The 21,344-nt window shown below is 35.0% G+C and overlaps 2 protein-coding genes and 1 long non-coding RNA gene across 3 annotated transcripts; 2 read left to right on the forward strand and 1 right to left on the reverse strand.

Annotated features, from left to right (window-relative positions):
• Positions 1–6,152: 6,152 nt before the first annotated feature.
• LOC123267273 lies at positions 6,153–7,652 on the forward strand. Its single transcript, XM_044731825.1, has one exon. It carries the CDS (start codon positions 6,153–6,155, stop codon positions 7,650–7,652), a length of 1,500 nt encoding a protein of 499 aa, XP_044587760.1.
• An 83-nt stretch (positions 7,653–7,735) lies between these two features.
• Positions 7,736–10,141, forward strand: LOC123267274. The gene has a single exon (XM_044731826.1). It carries the CDS (start codon positions 7,736–7,738, stop codon positions 10,139–10,141), a length of 2,406 nt encoding a protein of 801 aa, XP_044587761.1.
• A 6,898-nt stretch (positions 10,142–17,039) lies between these two features.
• Positions 17,040–20,496, reverse strand: LOC123267092. The gene is made up of 5 exons (XR_006509962.1): positions 20,401–20,496; positions 20,219–20,307; positions 19,875–19,924; positions 18,784–18,909; positions 17,040–17,176 (listed from the first exon to the last, which is right to left on the reverse strand). It is a non-coding gene; the product is annotated as an uncharacterized LOC123267092 (long non-coding RNA).
• Between the last annotated feature and the right edge of the window lie 848 nt (positions 20,497–21,344).

The raw sequence follows: 21,344 nt of genomic DNA on the forward strand, positions 1-21,344 counted from the left end.
TTAAATCATTTGTAATGATATTGTTGCTTAAGGGGTTAGGGGTAGTCAAGATTTTCAAAAAATCGATTTTTTTGCATTTTCTTTAAGTGTAATATCTTAAGAATATTGTCTGAAAGTTTGAAGTGAATCCGACAAATACTTTTCGAGTTATTTGACAAATAGCAAAGGACGCTCAGGCATCCCAGAATGCTCGAGAGCAGGTAGTGTAAAACTTTAAATGCGTTTTTCTCAAAACTATGTTTTTTAAACTGGTGACCACTGTAACTCAAAAACCGCTTAGTAGATTTCAATGAAACTCATACAGTTTTTGGAAAACATAAAAATCTCGTGTCTGATCAAAGGGTTTTTTTTTCTTCAAAAATTTTGATTTTTTATAAACAATTAACTGTTGGTTTTTTCCCTAAAATCTAGAGAAAAATTTCTTGAGGCCGCCATTTCGTTAATGTTAAACAAAAAAAAATCGATCAGGCACTACATTATCTATTAATGAAACTATTTTTTCTTGTCCGATTGATTTTATATAAATCTTCAAGGATTTATGATGGTCACCGCAAAGACATTTTTTTGAATTGGGTCAACACAAACAGTCATAACTTTTGAAATAATTAATTTTTTTTTTCAAATTTTCGTGAAGTCAAGTCAAAACATTGAGTAATGATGCCATACTATTACTTTTTGAAAAAATAAAATGATTTGCTGGCAAAAAAAAAATTATTAAAAATTCTCATTTTTTCATGTCTGACTACCCCTAACCCCTTAAATAAATTATGTTATTTTTTTGACAATTTTGTTTTAGTCAAAAACATTAGTACGTAGTAAAAATTTTTTTAATAGAAAAGAATAAAATTTTTTCAAAAAAAGCTCCGCGAGAAAATTTATTCAAATGTGAACCAATCACTCAGCATTTCAACTGCGCATGCGCAAGTAGACAGCGATCTACTGTAACTTTGCGAAGTCAAACTGCATTTGATATACGAAAATAATAACAATTAATAATAATTTAATTACTTTTATCACAAACCAGAGCTATTGGCGATAAGAATTGTATATAATTTGAATAAACATAGATATCGTTCACAAATTGTATAATTCAATAATTTACTCTTAGTTTCATCTGCAATATTATAAATCCTAAAAAACCTATTTACTTTATAATAAATAATGTTTTTGAAGCATAAATATTTAGTTGTTGCAGCTTAATTTTATGCTATTAAGGCTACATGAAAATCATGTTGCTGCCACATGATTTTCTCATGCTACCGCAACATGATTGTCATGTAGCCGAAACATGACAAATCATGTGGATGCAACATGATTTTATCATGTTTATTTACCAAGACTGCATCATGTTGCATTTATTATTTATTTTTTTCCGTGAAAGGGGTCAATTTTTTTTTATTTTTAATGCTTTTTAAAAAAAAAATTTTCTTCATGCTTTTCTGGTCATTTTTTTTCGTTCAATGGGACCCATTCGATTTTTTTCAAAAAAATTCACAAATTATATATTAAAATTAAAAATTTTTTTGAGCCATAACTTAAGATGGGCTTCAAATAATTTCCAGTAAAATAAATTTTAAAAAAATTTCTTGTTTTGTAATTTTAATTTCTTTTTCTACGAAGATCGCGTAATTTCTTCAGAGTCTCAAGATACAAAACTTTTTTCTTACATCTTACATCTTATTTAATTCACTATCATTTCAGACTCTTATTTTTTTATTTTATTATTTTCATTATTTTATGCTAAATAAGTAATTCTACAATTTACTTTTTTTCGTATATTGCTCGGAAATAGATTGGTTCATAGAGTTACAACAACCCTTTCTCAGCCTCCCCTAAATGGTCAACAAAAAGTTTTCTATCAGTTCTTTTCACGGCTGATCATCAGCATATCACTTGCAAGAAAATGCTGGTGTTTTTATAGATATCCTCAAAAAATCTACAACATCAGCAATATGATCTTTTAAACATATACAAAACACTTATCGCGCGTGTATATAATATACCTTCCTCACAATCAGTTTCAGTGTTTATACTTTTGTATGCAGTTATGATCCCCTTGACCGCAGACTCCTAACAACTATTGTTGGAAAGTTCCGCAGAAAAGCATACATCCATGCGCGGTTAAGTTTGTCTCGTTATATGAATAATGTTCGCGCCTTGTCGCATACTATATTCTCATTCTTATTCTGTGCGTTATATACCTAAGTACACACAGTATTTTTTTATTTTCATCTCCCCTCTTATTCTATTTTTTAAGAATAACAAAAGAGTAGATAAAGGATGCCTACCCTTTACTTGTATATCATATCATATTTTACTTACTCGTTGCACGTTGTGCTGCAACTGAGAAGGACTCCGCGAACACAAAACGCATATTATCGTCCAAGGTAGACCTACAATACAAATCCTTACTAGTCTTGGAATATGGCGAGTCTAATAGGGTAACAATACAATTCTTGACCATTAAAATCCTCACGCATTTTGATATCCGTGATGAAGCACTTACATGATCCAGACACAACTTCCAGATGTGTCTTCCAGGTTTTGGTTGCGAGCAACCGCAAATTCATTTGCTCCATCAAATAAAGAAAACCCTGATAAAACAAACATCTGCGGTTTCTGTGGTAGGCTTGAGTGAGCATAAGCAATAACGACTAGCGCGCTTACAGATTAAGTGAGACCTGCTTAATTTATAGATTTATACATTTATTATTTTGTACACAGAAAAAAAAGTTCACTTGAGCCAAGAAAATATTTTTCTTCTTAATTATTTTCTTGAGCGAAAAAGAATTTTTTTTTTAATACAAGAAATTTCACTTATTCCAACACGCGTTACCAATGCCAAAAGGGCGCATCTCAACATCTACGCCCTTTTGGCTCTAAGACAAAAAAATTCTAAAGCCAAAAGAGAGTATCATTTTTTTTTAATCATAATTAATTATAATTAATTATTAGCCTTAAAAAAAAAAAGAAAAATTATAACACCTATGAAGTGTGAAAAACTCATTATAGTTATCACAATAATGACTTTTCAACTCATTTTATTTAAAAAGAATATGGATTTCATTTAAAAAAAAAAAAAAAAAAAAAAAAAAAAAAAAACAGTAACATTTTATTTGAAAAAAATGTATTTGACTCAATTACAAAATTTTCATTTCTATTGGCCCAATAATCATGTCTCCACTGATAAAGTGCAATGAATTATGTTTAATTTTACAAATTACAAAATACCATCGATATTACAAAAATCTGTGCTTTGATGATGGTAACAACTGATGAATTTGTTTTAAAATTAAAGTATTTTCTCAAAGTTTAGATTTACAAGCAATATATATTTATGATGTTTTACTTTCAGAAGCAAAAGATGATGATAATGGTGACGGCATCGGAGTAGTGCCTAGCAAAATTGATATTTTAGTTTCTTCTATAATCGAATACATATTCTTTTCAAATAAAATGAGTAGAAGAGTCATTATTTTTACCAGTGTTATATTTTTTTTTAAGGCTAATAATTAATTATGATTAAAAAAAATGATACGCCCTTTTGGTTTTAAAATTTTTTTGTCTTAGAGCCAAAAGGGCGTATACAAAAAAAAATTTTAAACTTCCCGCTAAAAAAATTGAAAATTTTCAAAAATCGGGAAGTTATTGGTTTACCCCGTTTTTCGAAAATCGAGTTCTCATCAGATCTTGACGTTTTGAGGTCCTAGGAAGCTTTCCTGAATGTTTTCGCGGTGATTTCCGTATGTCTGTATGTGTGTGTGTGTGTGTGTGTGTGTGTGTGTGTGTGTGTGTGTGTGTGTGTGTGTGTGTGTGTGTGTGTGTGTGTGTGTGTGTGTGTGTGTGTGTGTGTGTGTGTGTGTGTGTGTGTGTGTGTGTGTGTGTGTGTGACTGTATGTAAACCTCTCATAACTTTTGAACAGCTTGACCGATTTCATCGCGGTTGGCGCCATTTGAAAGGGCTTGACTAAACGTAAATTTTAAATACCATTTAGACCGATTTAAATGAGTAGATTTTGAGAAATCTCAAAAAAACTAAAAAAAAAAAGTTTTTGAAATGTGGTTTTTTTGGAATTACTTTTAAATGGCTTTACCGATCAATTCCAAAATCTAATCAGCTCTTCAGATCAAAAAACCACGTCGATCACCGCAAGCTCGGTCAAAATCGGTTGATTTGTTCGTGAGTTATCGTTGTCGAAAAAAAAACCGAAAAAAGTGTTTTTTCGGAATTACTTCGAAATTCCTGGCTCGATCGATTTAAACTTGAAGATTCTTTATGAGGCTTCAAAAACTGCATCGAATGCCGTCAACCGCGTGAAAATCGGTTCATTCATTCAAAAGTTATTGCCGTTTGAAAATTCAAAAAATTGTGTTTTATTAAATTGCTATTAGAGTTTTGAGCTTAAAGAGCTCAAAATGACACAAAAATTATATTTTTGAGCTCGAAGAGCTCAAAAACGTAATGTGTAACTTTGAGCGTTTAACAAGTAGAAAATGAGCGGGAAGTTACAGGGATGGCCTTTAGAGTCAACCGTCATCCTAATTTTTTTATTCACGATTCTTACAGACATGAATGTTAAAAACATTTTTAGATTGGTTAGAGGAAAAACAGTATATTACACTACAAGGGCAGAAAGTTGAGATATAAAGTGTCCAGTGTAACGGTGTGGGTTAGTCAATTCCAAGTATTCAGCAATAGTTTTAGGTATTTGGCCAATTTTATTTCGGCCTACGACTTGTCGGTGACATTTGCCCTTATGATATTGAATAAAAAATGTTTCTGTTTTAAAATCAGAAGGCTTTGATGCGATATATTTTTTTACTCTTTCATAAAAAAGATTTCCAATAACAAATTTACGAGGCAGACCGTTTTTGGAATCATTTATAGAAACCAAGTATTTCCCACCAAGGTCTTCGACGTCCGCAACTTGAAGTTCTTTAAGTTCTTCACACTTGGTAGCCTCACAAATACCGAAGATTAACACAACCTAAAAATATTGAAATAAAAATGTAAATAAATTAATTAATTAAATAATTAAAATAGATAGAATTGTTACATTGTACAGCAGTAAGAACTGCCTTTTACAATTTTTTCATCACAACCGTACTGTCTCTTTCTGTTCAGTGAACAGGCCCACTTAGTGAGCACTACGTCACTGTGGGCTCCCCAAATTTACAATACGCACCTGACAAGCGCTCGTTCCCGCTAATTTTCACACGCTTGCGCCAATCGACCGCTCGATCACGCCACATGTATTGAATTTTACTATTGGCTATCGATGTCGACATCAATAGAACGAATTATTGATTGGCTATCGCTCTCGCTGGACATGCGCATTAGCCTTCTTCTCCAAGTCAACGAGGAAGAAGACGAATTATCTTTATTATCTTTCGCTTCTACGCTTTCGCTGCATCAAGTCGCCATTAATTCCGCTTTACTTTCGCTTATTGTTAATTAACCGCATTTCGCTATTTTTATAATTTAAATTGCTTAAATTAACCGCTAATAATTCGCTTTAATTTGTTATAGGTAAATTGTGTTATCAGTGCATTTATTTCACCGCTTTTTCAGTGCCGGCAAAGTGTTCAACCAAGTGTCAACCGGCTTCGCTTTTGCAACCCACGCTGTAATTTACAAATCCGCTTTTATCTTAACAATCCGCTATTAAAAATATTAAATATTGAGTGTAATTAATGTAAATAAATTACTAGTGTTATTTTTGATAATAAATTACGCGTTTTAATTGAGATATCCAACCCTAAACCTGATCCCCGCTTTTCCGCTCTTTCTGTAATTATTCATTGGTCCCTCGAGCCGGATCAGGCTGGCTCTATCTCAATTAAATTAATTAATTATACCGCTAAAAATTGTGCTGTGTTAAGTGAAGTGTAATCCCGCTAGGAAAGGTCGAGTGTCAGGAGCATCGCAGAGCACATCGGGTGCTGCTCCTGGTAGTCATTCGTACACCGGTACGCTGAACTTTCCGTTTATTAAGACTGAAAACTCGACTTCGGGCCTTAAATAACCTCGCTATGGAGAATTACACAAGATAGTTGAAAAATGCAATTTGTGCTTCAACTTTCGTGTTCCGCACCGCGCCGCAGATTGCAAGACCGCTCAAGATTGCCGAAAATGTGGTCAACGTCACCACATGTCCATCCATTTTGGATGCACCAACGAAACCAGCTTCACCGCAGTCTACATCTTCCGCACAGATCCGCTTTCCGCTCAAGTATTGCTAGCTACCGCTTTAGTCCAGGTCCGCCCGCATCATGGCAATCCAATCACCGCCAGAGTCTTGATTGATCAAGGTTCAGAGCTCTCATTTATGAGACAGACGCTCTTCAAGAAGCTCGGACAACCGCTACAGCGTGACATGGTCATGCTCAAGGGCATCGGCAATGTCTCCGCAGGAAGCTCACTAGGTGTGAGCACAATTGAGCTTCGTTCGCTGTATTCGACCGCATCAATGCATGTCAGCATGCATATTCTACCAACATTGACGGTAGATCTTCCATCGTTCGTGATCGCTGATCCGAAATGGCCGCATCTTGAGAATCTCAAGCTCGCTGACCCGCAGTATCTACAGCCACGCCCTGTAGATATTATTCTAGGTGCATCACCAGCCGCACAGATCATGAACGCAGAGATTCAACGAGGACCTCGCAATGCTCCTATTGCACAATCCACCACGCTTGGTTGGATCGTCTATGGGGCTGTCACCGCTAAACACGCTTCAACATCACACGCAGCACTACATGCGTCAGTAGATACTGAATTACAAGACGCTATCGCTAAGTTTTGGGAACAGGAAGAAGTTCCATCAGGAAGTTCACCGCTCAACACCGCTGAAGAAGACGAATGTGAAATTCACTTTCGTCAAACGCATTATCGACAGCCTGATGGACGCTACGTAGTGAGATTACCGCTTAAGGCCCTTGAGAGTCAACTTGGCGACTCTATCAACGCAGCTATGGGGTCACTCCGCAGATTAATAACTCGCTTGTCGCGAGAAAGAGAATATTCTGACATGTATCGTGCATTCATGGCAGAATACATTCAGCTAGGACACATGGTACGAATACCAGTCAACGAATTGCCCGCAAACGCTTACTTCTTGCCTCACCATGGGGTATTGAAGCTTGATAGTGCCACTACGAAGCTCCGCACAGTGTTCAATGGTTCCTGTGCAACATCTACAGGAATTTCATTGAATGATATTCTTCACGCAGGACCCAAAACGCAAATTGACATTTTTGACGTGATGTTGAGAATCCGCTGCAATAAAATTCTATTCGCTACTGACATCACCAAGATGTTCAGACAGATTGAGGTCGACTCTCTTGATTGGCCGCTTCAGTGCATTCTCTGGACAGATGAGAATGACCTGGTAGACGCTTACTGTCTCAAGACAGTCACATACGGAACCGCTAGTGCACCTTTTGACGCTGTACGTGTGCTCATTCAACTTGTGAAGGATGAAGGACACCGCTTTCCGCTAGCTGTTGCTCCAATGTTGGATACACGCTACGTAGATGACATCTACGGTGGAGCAGACAATGAAGAAGACGCTATAGAGGTTGCAGTGCAAACAAAGCACTGTGTGCAGCAGGCTGCTTCCCGCTTGCCAAATGGGCTAGCAATAGTCTAAAATTACTCGCTGAAGTCGCTCAAGAAAAGCAGCTAGATACACCTCTTAAAGAAATCAGTGATGCACCAGTAAAAGTCCTGGGCATGTACTGGAATTCACGCACTGACGCTCTCCAGTTCAAGTACACGCTACCGCAAGAGACGCCAAAGACAAAAAGAGCTATTTTGTCTGAAATCGCTAAGCTGTATGACCCGCTAGGACTTCTCGCACCAATAGTAGTCAAAGCCAAGATCTTCATGCAAGATCTGTGGTTAGATAGAGTGTCATGGGACGAACAACTGTCACCATCACTCATACACAAATGGACTGGATACCGCGATGATCTCCGCAACATAGAGTCAATCCGCATTCCACGCTGGAATAATATAGCACCCGGAGCAACTATGGAATTGCACGGGTTCTCAGACGCTTCGCAGAACGCTATGGCTGCCGCTGTGTATTTGAGAGTCACTGACGCTGATGGGAACACAAAAGTCTCACTTCTGTGTTTCAAAACGCAAGTAGCACCGCTGAAGACTATGACAATTCCACGCTTGGAATTATCAGCCGCATGGTTGTTAACACAACTGATACTTCATGTTAAAGAAGTTCAGTCACTTGGAAATGTCAGGATAAATCTCTGGACTGACTCCGCCGTGACTCTCGCATGGATTAAAAGTCCAGCAACCCGCTGGAAGACATTCGTCCGCAATAGAGTGGGAAAAATCCAAGAAACGCTTCGAGATGTCTCCTGGAAATTTATTCCAGGAAAACAAAACCCAGCTGACTGCGCTTCAAGAGGTATACCTACGCTAAAACTAAAGCAACACGCTCTCTGGTGGCATGGACCTACGTGGCTTCATGAACCAGAATCCTCTTGGCCCACTCTTGAGCCTCCAACCGACAACGCAACGCATCGAGAAGAACGCCAAGGTCTGACATTAGTAACTTGGAAAGCAGAAAATTGCCTTCTCCAACAATTACTATCGCATTACTCGCAGCTGTTTCCATTACTTAGGAAGCTCAGCATCTGGCATCGTGTCATCGACCGCTTCAAAAGAGTTCCACAATCTTCGCTGGCCTACCCGCTTACTCCATCAGACCTGGAGCGCGCTAAATTGACTTTGATTAAGTTCACTCAAGGACAATATTTCGCTAGAGAGATTCATACGTTTCAAGATGGTGATGATCTGCCAAAAAACAACAGCATCACTAAGCTGACTCCGTTCATCGACCATCAGGGGGTCCTGAGAGTCGGTGGCCGCTTAAAAAACGCATTATTGGACCCAGAAGAGAAGCATCCAGCAATACTGCCGAGACATTCACCGCTTACATCAATATTGATTGATGATTCGCACCGCAAAACGCTTCACGGAGGTACTCAGCTCACGCTCGCTGAATTACGCAAAGCTGTCTGGATCATTGGAGGCCGTGTTCCAGTCAGATCCTTTATTCTACGCTGTGTAATTTGCACGAGACATCGTGGAGAACGCGCTCAACAGCTGATGGGTCAACTACCTGCCGCACGAGTACAGCCAACTCGAGCCTTTTTGCATACAGGACTCGATTATGCTGGACCCATCACGCTAAAAACGTTTCAAGGACGTGGAGCAAAAACATACAAAGGCTGGATTGCTGTCTTTGTATGCATGTTCAGCTCAGCTGTTCATCTAGAGCTAGTCACTGACTACACCGCTGCCGCTTTCATCGCCGCTTATCGCCGCTTCACTAGTCGCCGAGGTATCTGCCACACGCTATATTCTGACTGTGGAACCAATTTCGTAGGAGCAGAAAAAGAGCTGAAACGACTATTCGCAGCAGGATCCCGCACATTACGAGAATTATCAAGTCTGATCGCGCAAGATGGCACGAACTGGAAATTCAATCCGCCTGGAGCTCCACATTTTGGAGGAAAATGGGAAGCCGCTGTGAAATCTATTAAATTTCACCTCCGAAGAACAATCGGAGACTCGCTATTGACGCTTGAGCAGTATTCGACGCTACTGGCTCAAATTGAAGCCATATTGAATTCCAGACCGCTTACACCGCTTAATGAAGATCCTGCTGACCTGGCTGTATTAACTCCAGGTCATTTCTTAATCGGACAGTCATTGACCGCAGTCCCAGAGCCATCGCTGACAGATTTACAACCTGCTCGGCTCTCGCACTGGGAACAAGTCCAGCAAATGGTGCAACATTTCTGGAAACGCTACTACCAGGACTGTATCCACCGCTACCAGGCCATTTCAAAGTGGCATCATCAACGCAACCAGATCAAAGTGGGTTCAGTTGTACTGATCACCACTGAGGATCTTCCGCCAACCAAGTGGCCATTAGCCAAAGTGATTGCTGTCCATCCAGGAGCAGATGGACAAATCCGCGTGGTAACTGTGAAGACAGTTAACACAGAGCTGGTACGCCCAATTACAAAGCTTTGTGTCTTGCCACTGACGCATGAAGAGGATGATCTTGTCGACGCAGCCGCCAACGCCGGGGAGAATGTTCAGTGAACAGGCCCACTTAGTGAGCACTACGTCACTGTGGGCTCCCCAAATTTACAATACGCACCTGACAAGCGCTCGTTCCCGCTAATTTTCACACGCTTGCGCCAATCGACCGCTCGATCACGCCACATGTATTGAATTTTACTATTGGCTATCGATGTCGACATCAATAGAACGAATTATTGATTGGCTATCGCTCTCGCTGGACATGCGCATTAGCCTTCTTCTCCAAGTCAACGAGGAAGAAGACGAATTATCTTTATTATCTTTCGCTTCTACGCTTTCGCTGCATCAAGTCGCCATTAATTCCGCTTTACTTTCGCTTATTGTTAATTAACCGCATTTCGCTATTTTTATAATTTAAATTGCTTAAATTAACCGCTAATAATTCGCTTTAATTTGTTATAGGTAAATTGTGTTATCAGTGCATTTATTTCACCGCTTTTCCAGTGCCGGCAAAGTGTTCAACCAAGTGTCAACCGGCTTCGCTTTTGCAACCCACGCTGTAATTTACAAATCCGCTTTTATCTTAACAATCCGCTATTAAAAATATTAAATATTGAGTGTAATTAAAGTAAATAAATTACTAGTGTTATTTTTGATAATAAATTACGCGTTTTAATTGAGATATCCAACCCTAAACCTGATCCCCGCTTTTCCGCTCTTTCTGTAATTATTCACTTTCTATTTCACTGCGTTCGAATTTTTCTTTCAAATTTTCACTGTGTTCAAAGTTTCTGCCTTTCAAATTTTCGCACATAGATATAGCAACCTGCTCTTTCAACTTTTTATAATCTCTGCGTATCTCTTGCGGCTGTGGACCGACTTGTGCTTCCTGTGTACTGTATTTACCCTATTCCTCACCTCTTTTGAATGGCTGTTGGAATAGTGGCGATGGGGAAACCACAGAGAAAACCCATGCCAGTACAAGTCGGCTACCGGAGCGACCCCCAACGGTTGGTTTGGAACAATTTGAATAACCGTCGGGGCTTGAACCCTCGCCTCACGGCATGATGTACGAACGAACTAACGATATAATGACTTAGCCCGCTCGGCCACCCTGCCGCTTTTTAAATAGTTAAAATATTAATTAAATAGTAAAAAAATTACAAACACATACCTTATGGACTAGATACTCGTAATCCGGTGAAGTATTCAAAAATTTCATAACCTCGTCCCATGTTAGGACGGCAGATTTTTTGGGCTTATGACCTTTGGCATTATTTTTAATTAAACCTATTAATTTATGAAATTTTTGAATATCAATATTGTCTTTGGCTCTTAAGATTGATTTTAGCATATTAGAATGGACACTCCACAGAGTAGATGGACTTAATCTTTCACTTAATCTCTTGAAATAAACAATAAGTTTACTCTCTTCAGAATTTGATAAAGAATTTATTGTCTTGTTTCCAATTTTGGTAAGTATTGTAAACTACACAGAAAAAAAGATTTCTTGACTGGAGAATAAAATTCTTGGCTCAAGTAAATTTTAGGGTGCCCGAAGGAAGACCGAAGTTGTCTTGGCCGAAGTAAAAATTTTTCTTGAAATTCTATTCTTGGTGGAAGTAATTTTTCTTAATTCAAATTATCATAAATACTTGATACAATAAATTTTTATATTTGATCAAAATTTTTAGATACTTTAGGGAAGCAGCGCCACCTACTTCAGCTGAGAAAAAAATTTTCTCACCTTGAAAAAATTTTTCTCTTGAATATTTGATACCCATTTTAGATTATTTTAGCACGCAATTATACATATTGAATGAAAAAAAATAGTTCAATATTATTTGATCTTCCCATTTGACATATTCGTCAATAAAAATATTAATGAAAATTTATTATCGAGATATTTAATTTTTTGGAGCAAGAAAAATTTTCTCAAGACAAGAAAATTTACTTCTGTCAAGAACTTAATATTTTGGAGCAAGAGAAAAATTTTCTCAAAACAAGAAAATTTTCTTGATTTAAATAAATTGTCTTGGATCAAGATACGTATTTCTTGAAGCAAGAGAATTAATTTTGTTGGAATAAGTGAAATTTCTTGTGTCAAAAAAAAATTTTTTTTTCGCCCAAGAAAATAATTAGCAAGAAAAATATTTTCTTGGTTCAAGTGAACCATTCTTTTTGTGTAGCAAGTATCTTTCAGCGGACTTTTTATGTAAGGTGTCAGTTTCTACTATTAAGTAGATTTTCAAAGTTTCTACTGACTTCTTCTTCATCTGTCGATTCATCAGATGAAGACATTTTTTCATTTCATTTATGTCACTCTTCAGTCACTAAATAATATTCACTGATCTACATTAGCATTAAGTAAATCGTTAAAAAATATTAAGGTTATATGAGCCCAAGTTAAAAGAAGGTTTACTGAAGTAAGCGTCAGTGCACCGCACTGGTAAGCGTGTGTCGGGCCGCAATGGTAAGCGTGTGTTGCGCAGGTTGTATAGGCGAAGTCTCACGTATTGAGTATCCGAACAAAAACAGTTTCACTGTAAAAAAATCGCGCCAAGTCCACGTTCATAAGACTATTAGGAAAAAAAAAATTTTTTTTTCTCTACAAAAAGATACAAAATAAAAAAATTAGAAAATCCAAGTAACCGATATGATTGTTTATGATTTTCGGAAATTAAAAAAAATCTTATTGTAAATTTAAAAATTTAAAAAAAAAAATTTAGAACGTATTTAGTGTGCGTGGTTGCAAAATATTTTACTTTTTATGAAATTCGTAAATTCTATTTACTAGGACTTAAAAAAATTGAAATACACAATGACGCACACCAAGTACGTTCTAAAATTTTTTTTTAATTTTTAAATTTACAATAAGATTTTTTTAAATTTCCCAAAATCATAAACAATCATATCGGTTACTTGGATTTTCTAATTTTTTTATTTTGTATCTTTTTGTAGAGAAAAAAAAATTTTTTTTTTCCTAATAGTCTTATGAACGTGGACTTGGCGCGATTTTTTTACAGTGAAACTGTTTTTGTTCGGATTTTAGTATTTTTTGTAATTATAATGAAAATTTACAATTGGTACCAACTTAAATCTCGCGTTGGCAGCATTTTTTACTGCAAACTATCCCCTTGAAGCTACAGTTTATGTAGATATAATTCCAGTGCACCCTGGCGGCCGTAAATGTAAGCTGTGAATTACTTTTTTTAACTGTAGTTGCGTATCTATAGGAGGATTACTACACATTTTTATTTTATCTAGTCTGTGGCGCTGACCTTTCTCCATAAAAAAAAAGTCAGGATCGAAATTTGTGAGCGAGCTATAGTATGTGCTGATAAAATTTAATAATTTCAAGTAAATAAATTGTTATAAGTGAATATAATTAATTAATACGGTGATATAAATTATGAACTACTGTTATGATAAACAAATTGGGTAAAAAAAGTACCGTAGAATTAAATAAAATTTCGCAACCTCAAAAAACCGTTCTGCTTACAGTAAACACAGTCGGTAGTCTGGCGCTCCGTTTACAACGGATTTGAACGGAACTTGGCGCCAGATTCTACCGAATCTGTGGATCAGTGCACGCGACTAAGTTTTTACTCTCGCTTACCTAAAGGGCGCTGGTATAGATTTACCAATGCATGAATGTGACACTTTATGCCGTGCAATCAGATCAGGAACACGTACTTTCGACCGAGGGAGCAAGAAATAGTATATTACACACCTGTGGCAAGAAAATGAGAAATGTCTCAGAACACATATATGTTGCCCGAGGCGAAGCCGAGGTCGACATATATGTGATCTGAGATATTTATTATTTTCCTGCCATAGGTTTGTATACTATTTTTCTGTCCGACAGAGGCGGAAAGCGGCAATTTCGTTTAGCGCAGCGGGCCGAAAGTTGCCACTTTCCGCCTGGAGGGCAGAAAAATTTTTAGACGCCTTTTTGGCTCTGCAGAGCCAGAAGGGCGTAGATGTTGAGATGCGCCCTTTTGGCATTAGTAACGCGAACAAAATTAATTCTCTTGCTTAAAGAAATACGTATCTTGTTCCAAGAAAATTTATTTGAGTCAAGAAAATCTTCTTGAAGTGTTTCATACACAGTAAAAAATTTTCCGTTATTGCATCAAAAAAATTTTATTCATAATGAATTGAGCGCTCATTTAAAAATTACACGAAAATGTGTTTTTATCAATTATCGTCACGATTTGTGTACAAAAAAACGCAAAATTCTTTACTGTGTACAATTTTTAAACCAATTTACTTTAATAATATTTTAAATTATTTTTATTAAATAATAGTACTTAAATTGAAAATGAAAAAGAAAAATTTGCATAGTATATGGTTTATTATTGATATAACATCGTAAACAGTCGATTATCAGCTGGGTAAGCCTTTAGTAGATGGAGCTGTTTGAAGCACAAAATTTTTCAGACACTACCATGACTGGAATCGAACAAAAAAAATAGAATGAGATAGAGTAGCTTAAAAATCAATACATTCTGTGTTATTGACTGTATTAATTAATAATTATGTATAGTAATAATAATATTACTACATTACCGGTGAGTCCGAATCCATTTCTGAAACAAAAATACCACAATTAGAAGTTAAAATGAAAAAAAAAAAAATTATATTTTTTTAGATATAGTAAAAAGAAAATTTTCCAATGTATTTTTTTTTTTTTTAAAGCTAGTCAAAGTATCATTTTAAAAATGTAAGTAAAATTCTATTGCCTTACCGGTAGAGGCGACAGCAGCCAAGTAGTAAGCAGTAGCCACAACAACCAAGCATAGAAATTTCATGGTGAAATTTTTTTATTCGGCTGAAAAAAGTTAAAAAAATTAAATGATCACGATAGTAAATTTGAGATTTACTTAATTTTTATTAAAACTGATGAAAATACTAATTACCTTTGTAAAAAATAATGTAATACTTGACGTTGGTACGTAAAGTAAAGGAGTAATATCTTGATATTCCAGCCAGCTCTTTTATACTCGTCCATATAATTGAAAAAACATTAAATTTACTGCAGTAAGGTTGCTCAATTTTTTAATTTATTTAATTTTCCTGTCATTTAATTTCACAATGTTGGATGTTTAATTAAGATAGTATTATTTTTGTTTGATGACAGAGTAATATCTAAAGCTAACATTTTTATAGCTGCGAAAATTGTGTTGCGCGCAAGTATTTTTTTGCATGAATTTTTTGGGAAAATATTGCGTTCGAAGTTGACATTACAGCTTTTAGTCATATCACTAATCACAATATTGTAAAATTATACATTTATGTTATTGAATTTTTATTTCGAATAAAATAACAAAATTTTAATAATTGTTTGGAATTTGTGTTTGAATGATTTTATTTTTTTAGATTTTTAAAATGAAAAGTATATCGTTACTAAACTTAAAATTTTTGCAAGTTTGTTTCACATTCTATACATATTTATTAATATAATTCAATTTAAAAAGAGCTTACACTTGTTTTTCTCTCATTCGTTATTGGACAAACAGAAGTAACTCTGTCACTCTTGTACAACAAATAGATTCTTAAAACGCATTTTATGCATATACTAGGAATTGAAATTGCACTCTAATTCTAAATCAAAATGGAATTAGGATCCATTTTTAACTTCCCGCTACGAAAATCGAAGATTTTCGAAAATCGGGAAGTTATTGTTTTCACCCCGTTTTGCAAAAACCGAGTTTTCATCAGATCTCGACGTTTAAAGATCACAGGAAGCTTCCCTGACTATCCCCGCGAGGTTGTCACGGTGTGTGTGTGTGTGTGTGTGTGTGTGTGTGTGTGTGTGTGTGTGTGTGTGTGTGTGTGTGTGTGTGTGTGTGTGTGTGTGTGTGTGTGAAAGTATGTGAACCGCTTATAACTTTTGAACGGCTTGACCGATTTCATCGCGGTTGGTGCCATTCGAAGGGGCTTGACCAAACTTAGATTTTGATTATTATTTGGACCGATTCAGATCAATAGATTTTGAGAAATCTTCAAAAAACTGAAAAAAAATTTTTTTCAAATGTGGTTTTTTTGAACGACATTTAACTTTTAAACGGCCTGATGGTTCAATTCCAAAAACTAATCAGCTCTTAACCTCAAAAAACCACGTCGATCGCCACCAGTCCGGTCAAAACCGATTGATTCGTTCGAGAGATATCGTGAACGAAAGAAAACCGAAAAAAGTGTTTTTTCGGAATAACTCCGAAATTTCTTGCGCGATCAATTCAAAATTTGAGATTCTTTGTGAGGCTTGAAAAACTGCGTCAAATTCTGCCAACCGCGTGAAAATCGGTTTATTCATTCAAAAGTTATTGCGGTTTAAAAATTCAAAAAATAGTGTCTTATCAAATCTCTATCAGACTTTTGAGCTCGAAGAGCTCAAAAGCATAGGAAAACAATCTCTTTGAGCTTGGAGAGCTCAAAATAACCCATAAATTGTATTTTTGAGCTCGAAGAGCTCAGAAACGTCATTAGTGCAATTTTAAGCGCCTAAGTATGGAATTAGCGGGAAGTTGCAGGGATGGCCTTCAGGGTCAACCGTTTTCCTAATTTTTCGATTAGTATCGAAAGTTTCGATATAAATTTAACTCCGCACTTCAATCATCAATTTTAGATTATAGGATAAACGAAAATCCTAAAAAAAAGCGCTTATCTCTTCGATAAATAATTTATTTATCTATTGAAGAGCGAAGCATTTTTTTTTTGAAATTTTATCTTATACATGAGTAAATTAGGTTTCAAATTTAGCTATCAATCGCTCTTCACACTAAATTGTTGTTTGAGTTAAAAGTTATTTTTCTAAATCCAGGCAATAATCGTCAGTCACAAACATTAAGGAGTTTAGATTTTCACAAAGGAAGAAAGCTTTGATACATTTTCATTCAAAATATTATAAGAATTCCTAAAAATTACTAAATTGAATAGATGCTTAAATTACATTTTTATTTATTTTTTTTTTTATTGAAGATCGATCAGACATTTGAATTCGTACATCAATCTATTATACAGTGAATTATTTTTCACTTTGATCTTACTGGGTTGATTGCTTTTAGAGACCTTTGCGATATTTGGTACGTTCTATAAAAAAGAAAATATTGTTTTAGTATCAACATTTTGTAGGGGAAGGGGAAGCAAAATGGGCCCCTAGGGTAAAATGGGCCCCTTAAATTTTAATATCCAAAAATATTTGGGGGCAAAATTTAGGGGCGTTCTATAATTTTGAATTATAGAAAAATTATATAGATAAAGTACGAACTAGGTCGCAAGTTAAATAACAGCATTATTTACTATATTTTTGTTTAAAAACTATTTATTTTACAGAAGCTTCTCTGACTATACTTGCGATGGTGTGTGTGTGTGTGTGTGTGTGTGTGTGTGTGTGTGTGTGTGTGTGTGTGTGTGTGTGTGTATGAACGTAAACCTCTCATAACGGCTCGACCGATTCAAACAGGATTGACAGCAGTCGAAAGAGTTTCTTTGCCCCTAGATATTTTATAATATTTAAGGTAATTCGGGCCAATAGATTTTGAGTAATCTCGAAAATAAAATTTTCAGAAAATGTTTTTAATAAATTTTAATCTGCTGAATCAATCGTTTTCAAAAACTAATCAGCTCTTAAGCTTAAAAACTTCGTCGATTGCCATCAACGCGATCAACATCGGTCGATTCGTTTGTGAGGTATCGTGAACAAAATATCAGGGAAAAGGTGTTTTTTTCTTACATAACTCCGACATTTATTCCTGGATCGTTTTTGATTCAACGAGATGATTTTAGAGCTTAAAAATCACTTCAATCGCCGCCAATAACGTCAAAAATCGGTTGAATGGTTCGAGAGATATTTAATTTTAAAAAATTAAAAAGTATTTTTAACACATCTTTGAAATTTGACGTCCGGTTGTTTGTTTAGTGATAAAGAATCTTTTTGTTCTAGAAAGACTGCATAGAATGCCTTTAATTTTTATAAATCGGTTAATTTATTTGTGAGATATCGTCAAAAATTCTAAAAATTGTTTTTTTTGTGATACATTTTTATTGACTTCACCAATCGATTCGAAAAACTGATCGGTTTCTAAGCTTAGAAACCCGCGTTGATCGCTGTTAACGTGACTGAAATTGGTTGATTAGTTTGAGAGATACCGTTGTCGAAATAATTCAAAAAACGTGTTTTTTTAATTACTCCGACATTTTTTACCTGATTTATTATTGTTTTGGCGTGAAATGTGGAGCGCTTAGGTATGGAGTTAGCGGAAAGTTGCAGGGATGGCTTTAGGGTCTATTGTTATTCAAATTTTTATACTGAATACATAATAAAAAATTCAAAATATAAAACAAGTAAGAAAATATTGAGTTTTTTGGGGGGCCCGTTTTACCCCACTTTTCTCAATTTTTTAATTTCGATATACACAAAAAAATTAATACCATAAACTCAGTAAAAGGCCAAAAAAAGTAAAACGAGCTGAAAAACTCATATTATAAAAATTTTCTGAAGGTGGCCCATTTTGCCCCACATTTTCAATTTTTCATTTTTAATGAACAGAGCAAATTGAGGTCAAATACTTGGCAAGGGACTAAAAAAAAGTAAAACCAGAGAAAAACACTAAGGATATCAACATTTTTTTCTTAAGGGGCCCATTTTGCGCCCCCTTACTAATGTTGAATATTTTTGAAATTGTAGAAAAACTCACCAGGAGAAGCTTCACGTTTTTATGATCGTGACCCTTATGATTATATGGTTAATAGGGATTTGTGCTGAAAGGGCGTATAAAAATTTTTTTTGCCGTTCGGTTTGAAATTTTCTGAAACGTAAAAATCTGTGAAAAAAAAAAAGTTGGTATCCTAAAGCTGAAAGGGCGTATCTTAAGACATACGCCCTTTCACCTTTAAGAAAAGTACTACTTAAAGGTAAAAAGGCGCGTAAAAAAAAATTGTATTTTTATACCAAATGTTAAATAATAGTTTCACAAGACAAGTTATACTCAAATAACAGCCTCATATACAAAGAGAAGATATAAACAAATAGAAAATCAACCAATCAAAACAAATTACGTAAAAATTAAGTAATAAAAAAATCACAATGACAGATAACATTGAAATATTTTGAAATTTTCGGTTTTAATCGCCCTATTGAATATAACTACTGGTGCCGTTCACAGAACAGCTGTTTCATCATGATCAAGCATCCAGAATTCAAATTTTATAATAACTATCTCTTAAAATAAATAATTTGACGCTTATAGCATTGACATTTTGACCATTTTTAGTTATTTTTTCAAAGTTAAGATTTCAATTGAACTATTTTCAGGCACTGTGTAGTACAACTGACTTATGTACGTTATTTGATTAAAAATATCATTCAGTGAAATCTACCTTCCATTTCGGGTTTGGCCGAATGGCGTTTTGGATACATTTCCTTTTTAACTTTAAAAAATTGTATAGTTGAGGTTTTACGCCGCTACTACCACAGAAAGTTTTTTTCACATTTTAAAACTACGATTATGTTCTTTTGTAAACTGGTCGAAAAAAATTATACGCCCTTTCACCTTTAGATCACTAAAATTTCGAATTCTTAAAAGTAAAGGGCGTATAATTAAAGACATACGCCCTTTTACCTTTATAATTTTTTTTTTTTCAATTTTAAGCGCAGAATGTGTCTACTACTCGATTGGCAATAAAAAAAACATGCGCCCTTACCTTTGCAAAGGTAAAAGGGCGCATAAATTGTTATGCCCTTTTACCTTTAGACACGCGATATTTCCAAAATTATGGAGAAACTCACCACGAGAAGCTTCACGTTTTTATGATCGTGACCATCATGGTCGTGATGATCTACAAGAAAGAAATTTTGCATATCAAAATTTTTTATTAATATTAAATATTTTTAGAATTGTAAAAAGTCACTAGTAGAAGCTTCACGCTTTCTACGATGGTGACCGTGATGATCTAAAAAAGATTTTACTAATCAAGATTTTGCATTGATGTTAAATATGTTTGAAATTGTTAAAAACTATCCAGAGGAAACTTCATATTCTTTAAAATCTTTTCAAAAATAATAGAATTAAAAGAAATTCCAATTGAAGATGATTTTAGAAAATTAATGACGTCAAGAAAATGAATAATTACCTGCAGCGACAAAACGGCCAGCAGAACCACGACTAAACCAATTCCGTAGATAGTCTTCATGATTTTTGTTGATAGATTTCTTTGAAAATCTTAATTATCAAATAAATCAATTGATTATTGAATCGATTAGTTATTCATTCAATTTCTACAACAAAATAAGTAAATAGTTTTTCAAGACTTACCGTAGTACTGTAAGGCTGAGTTATTGATGCCAGAACGAACAGTTGAACCGCTGTATATACTATCTGTTTAGCAATTAAATATCAATTATATTTAGTGACCTCGTCAATGCGTAGATAATATTGAAAAATGGCTGATAAATAATGTTCATTTTTTCTGAGTCAAACTAACGTCTAACACAAATGAAAATAATTGTTTATAGATGACTGAATTGTAGATAACATGCAGTTTTATTTTAATAAACAAAGTAGTTAATGTTACAGTTAGGCCAATTTGAAATTTTAAATATAATTTTTTATTTAATGAATTTTAGAGGTACAAGTTTTGATTTTACAAAATTTTCTTGCAGCTTCGAAAGAATTTGTACATATGAACGCATCCTTATAAAAAAAAAAAAAATATTAATTCATCGATTGACATGAAAGGTGTTTTCTCAACTCGACTATTTTTTTTTGTTATACTCGCTCCAAAAGTTCAACTTTTGAGCGCTGGGTGGCGTCCGAAAAGATACTCATTTCTAGAGACTCTACCATACCGCCTTTTTTCCGCGGCCTAGGCCGCAAAGTTAACTTCCCCCTTTTTTCCGTACTGTCCTTAAGCAATCGGATGAAATTTAGAACGATATAAATCAAATTCTAGCGTACCGATCGATGGATTTTGAGTAAATTTTAAACTTGGTTACTATTGAGTGGCGCTAATTCTTTCTCTGCTAGCAGTTTTTTACGAAGCGGACCTAATGTTAATAAAATAATAACCACGTTATAAATAAATATTAATATAAAATTAAGTTTTTTTGCTCTTGTGAAACTTCATAAAATTTGAATATGTCATTATTTTCCTCCTATCCCTCAAAAGTTAAACTTATGGAGCGATAATAACAAAAAATATAAGTCATTTGGCCACTAAGTGGTGATTTTGACAACGACGACTTTACGATATTCACTTT

Source organism: Cotesia glomerata, linkage group LG6 (genome assembly GCF_020080835.1).
Source record: "Cotesia glomerata isolate CgM1 linkage group LG6, MPM_Cglom_v2.3, whole genome shotgun sequence".
NCBI classification, from domain to species: Eukaryota; Metazoa; Arthropoda; class Insecta; order Hymenoptera; family Braconidae; genus Cotesia; species Cotesia glomerata.

Coding starts and splice junctions, on each gene's coding strand:
- LOC123267273 (XM_044731825.1), top strand. CDS start 6,153: ATGTCCATCCATTTTGGATGCACCAACGAAACCAGCTTCACCGCAGTC.
- LOC123267274 (XM_044731826.1), top strand. CDS start 7,736: ATGTACTGGAATTCACGCACTGACGCTCTCCAGTTCAAGTACACGCTA.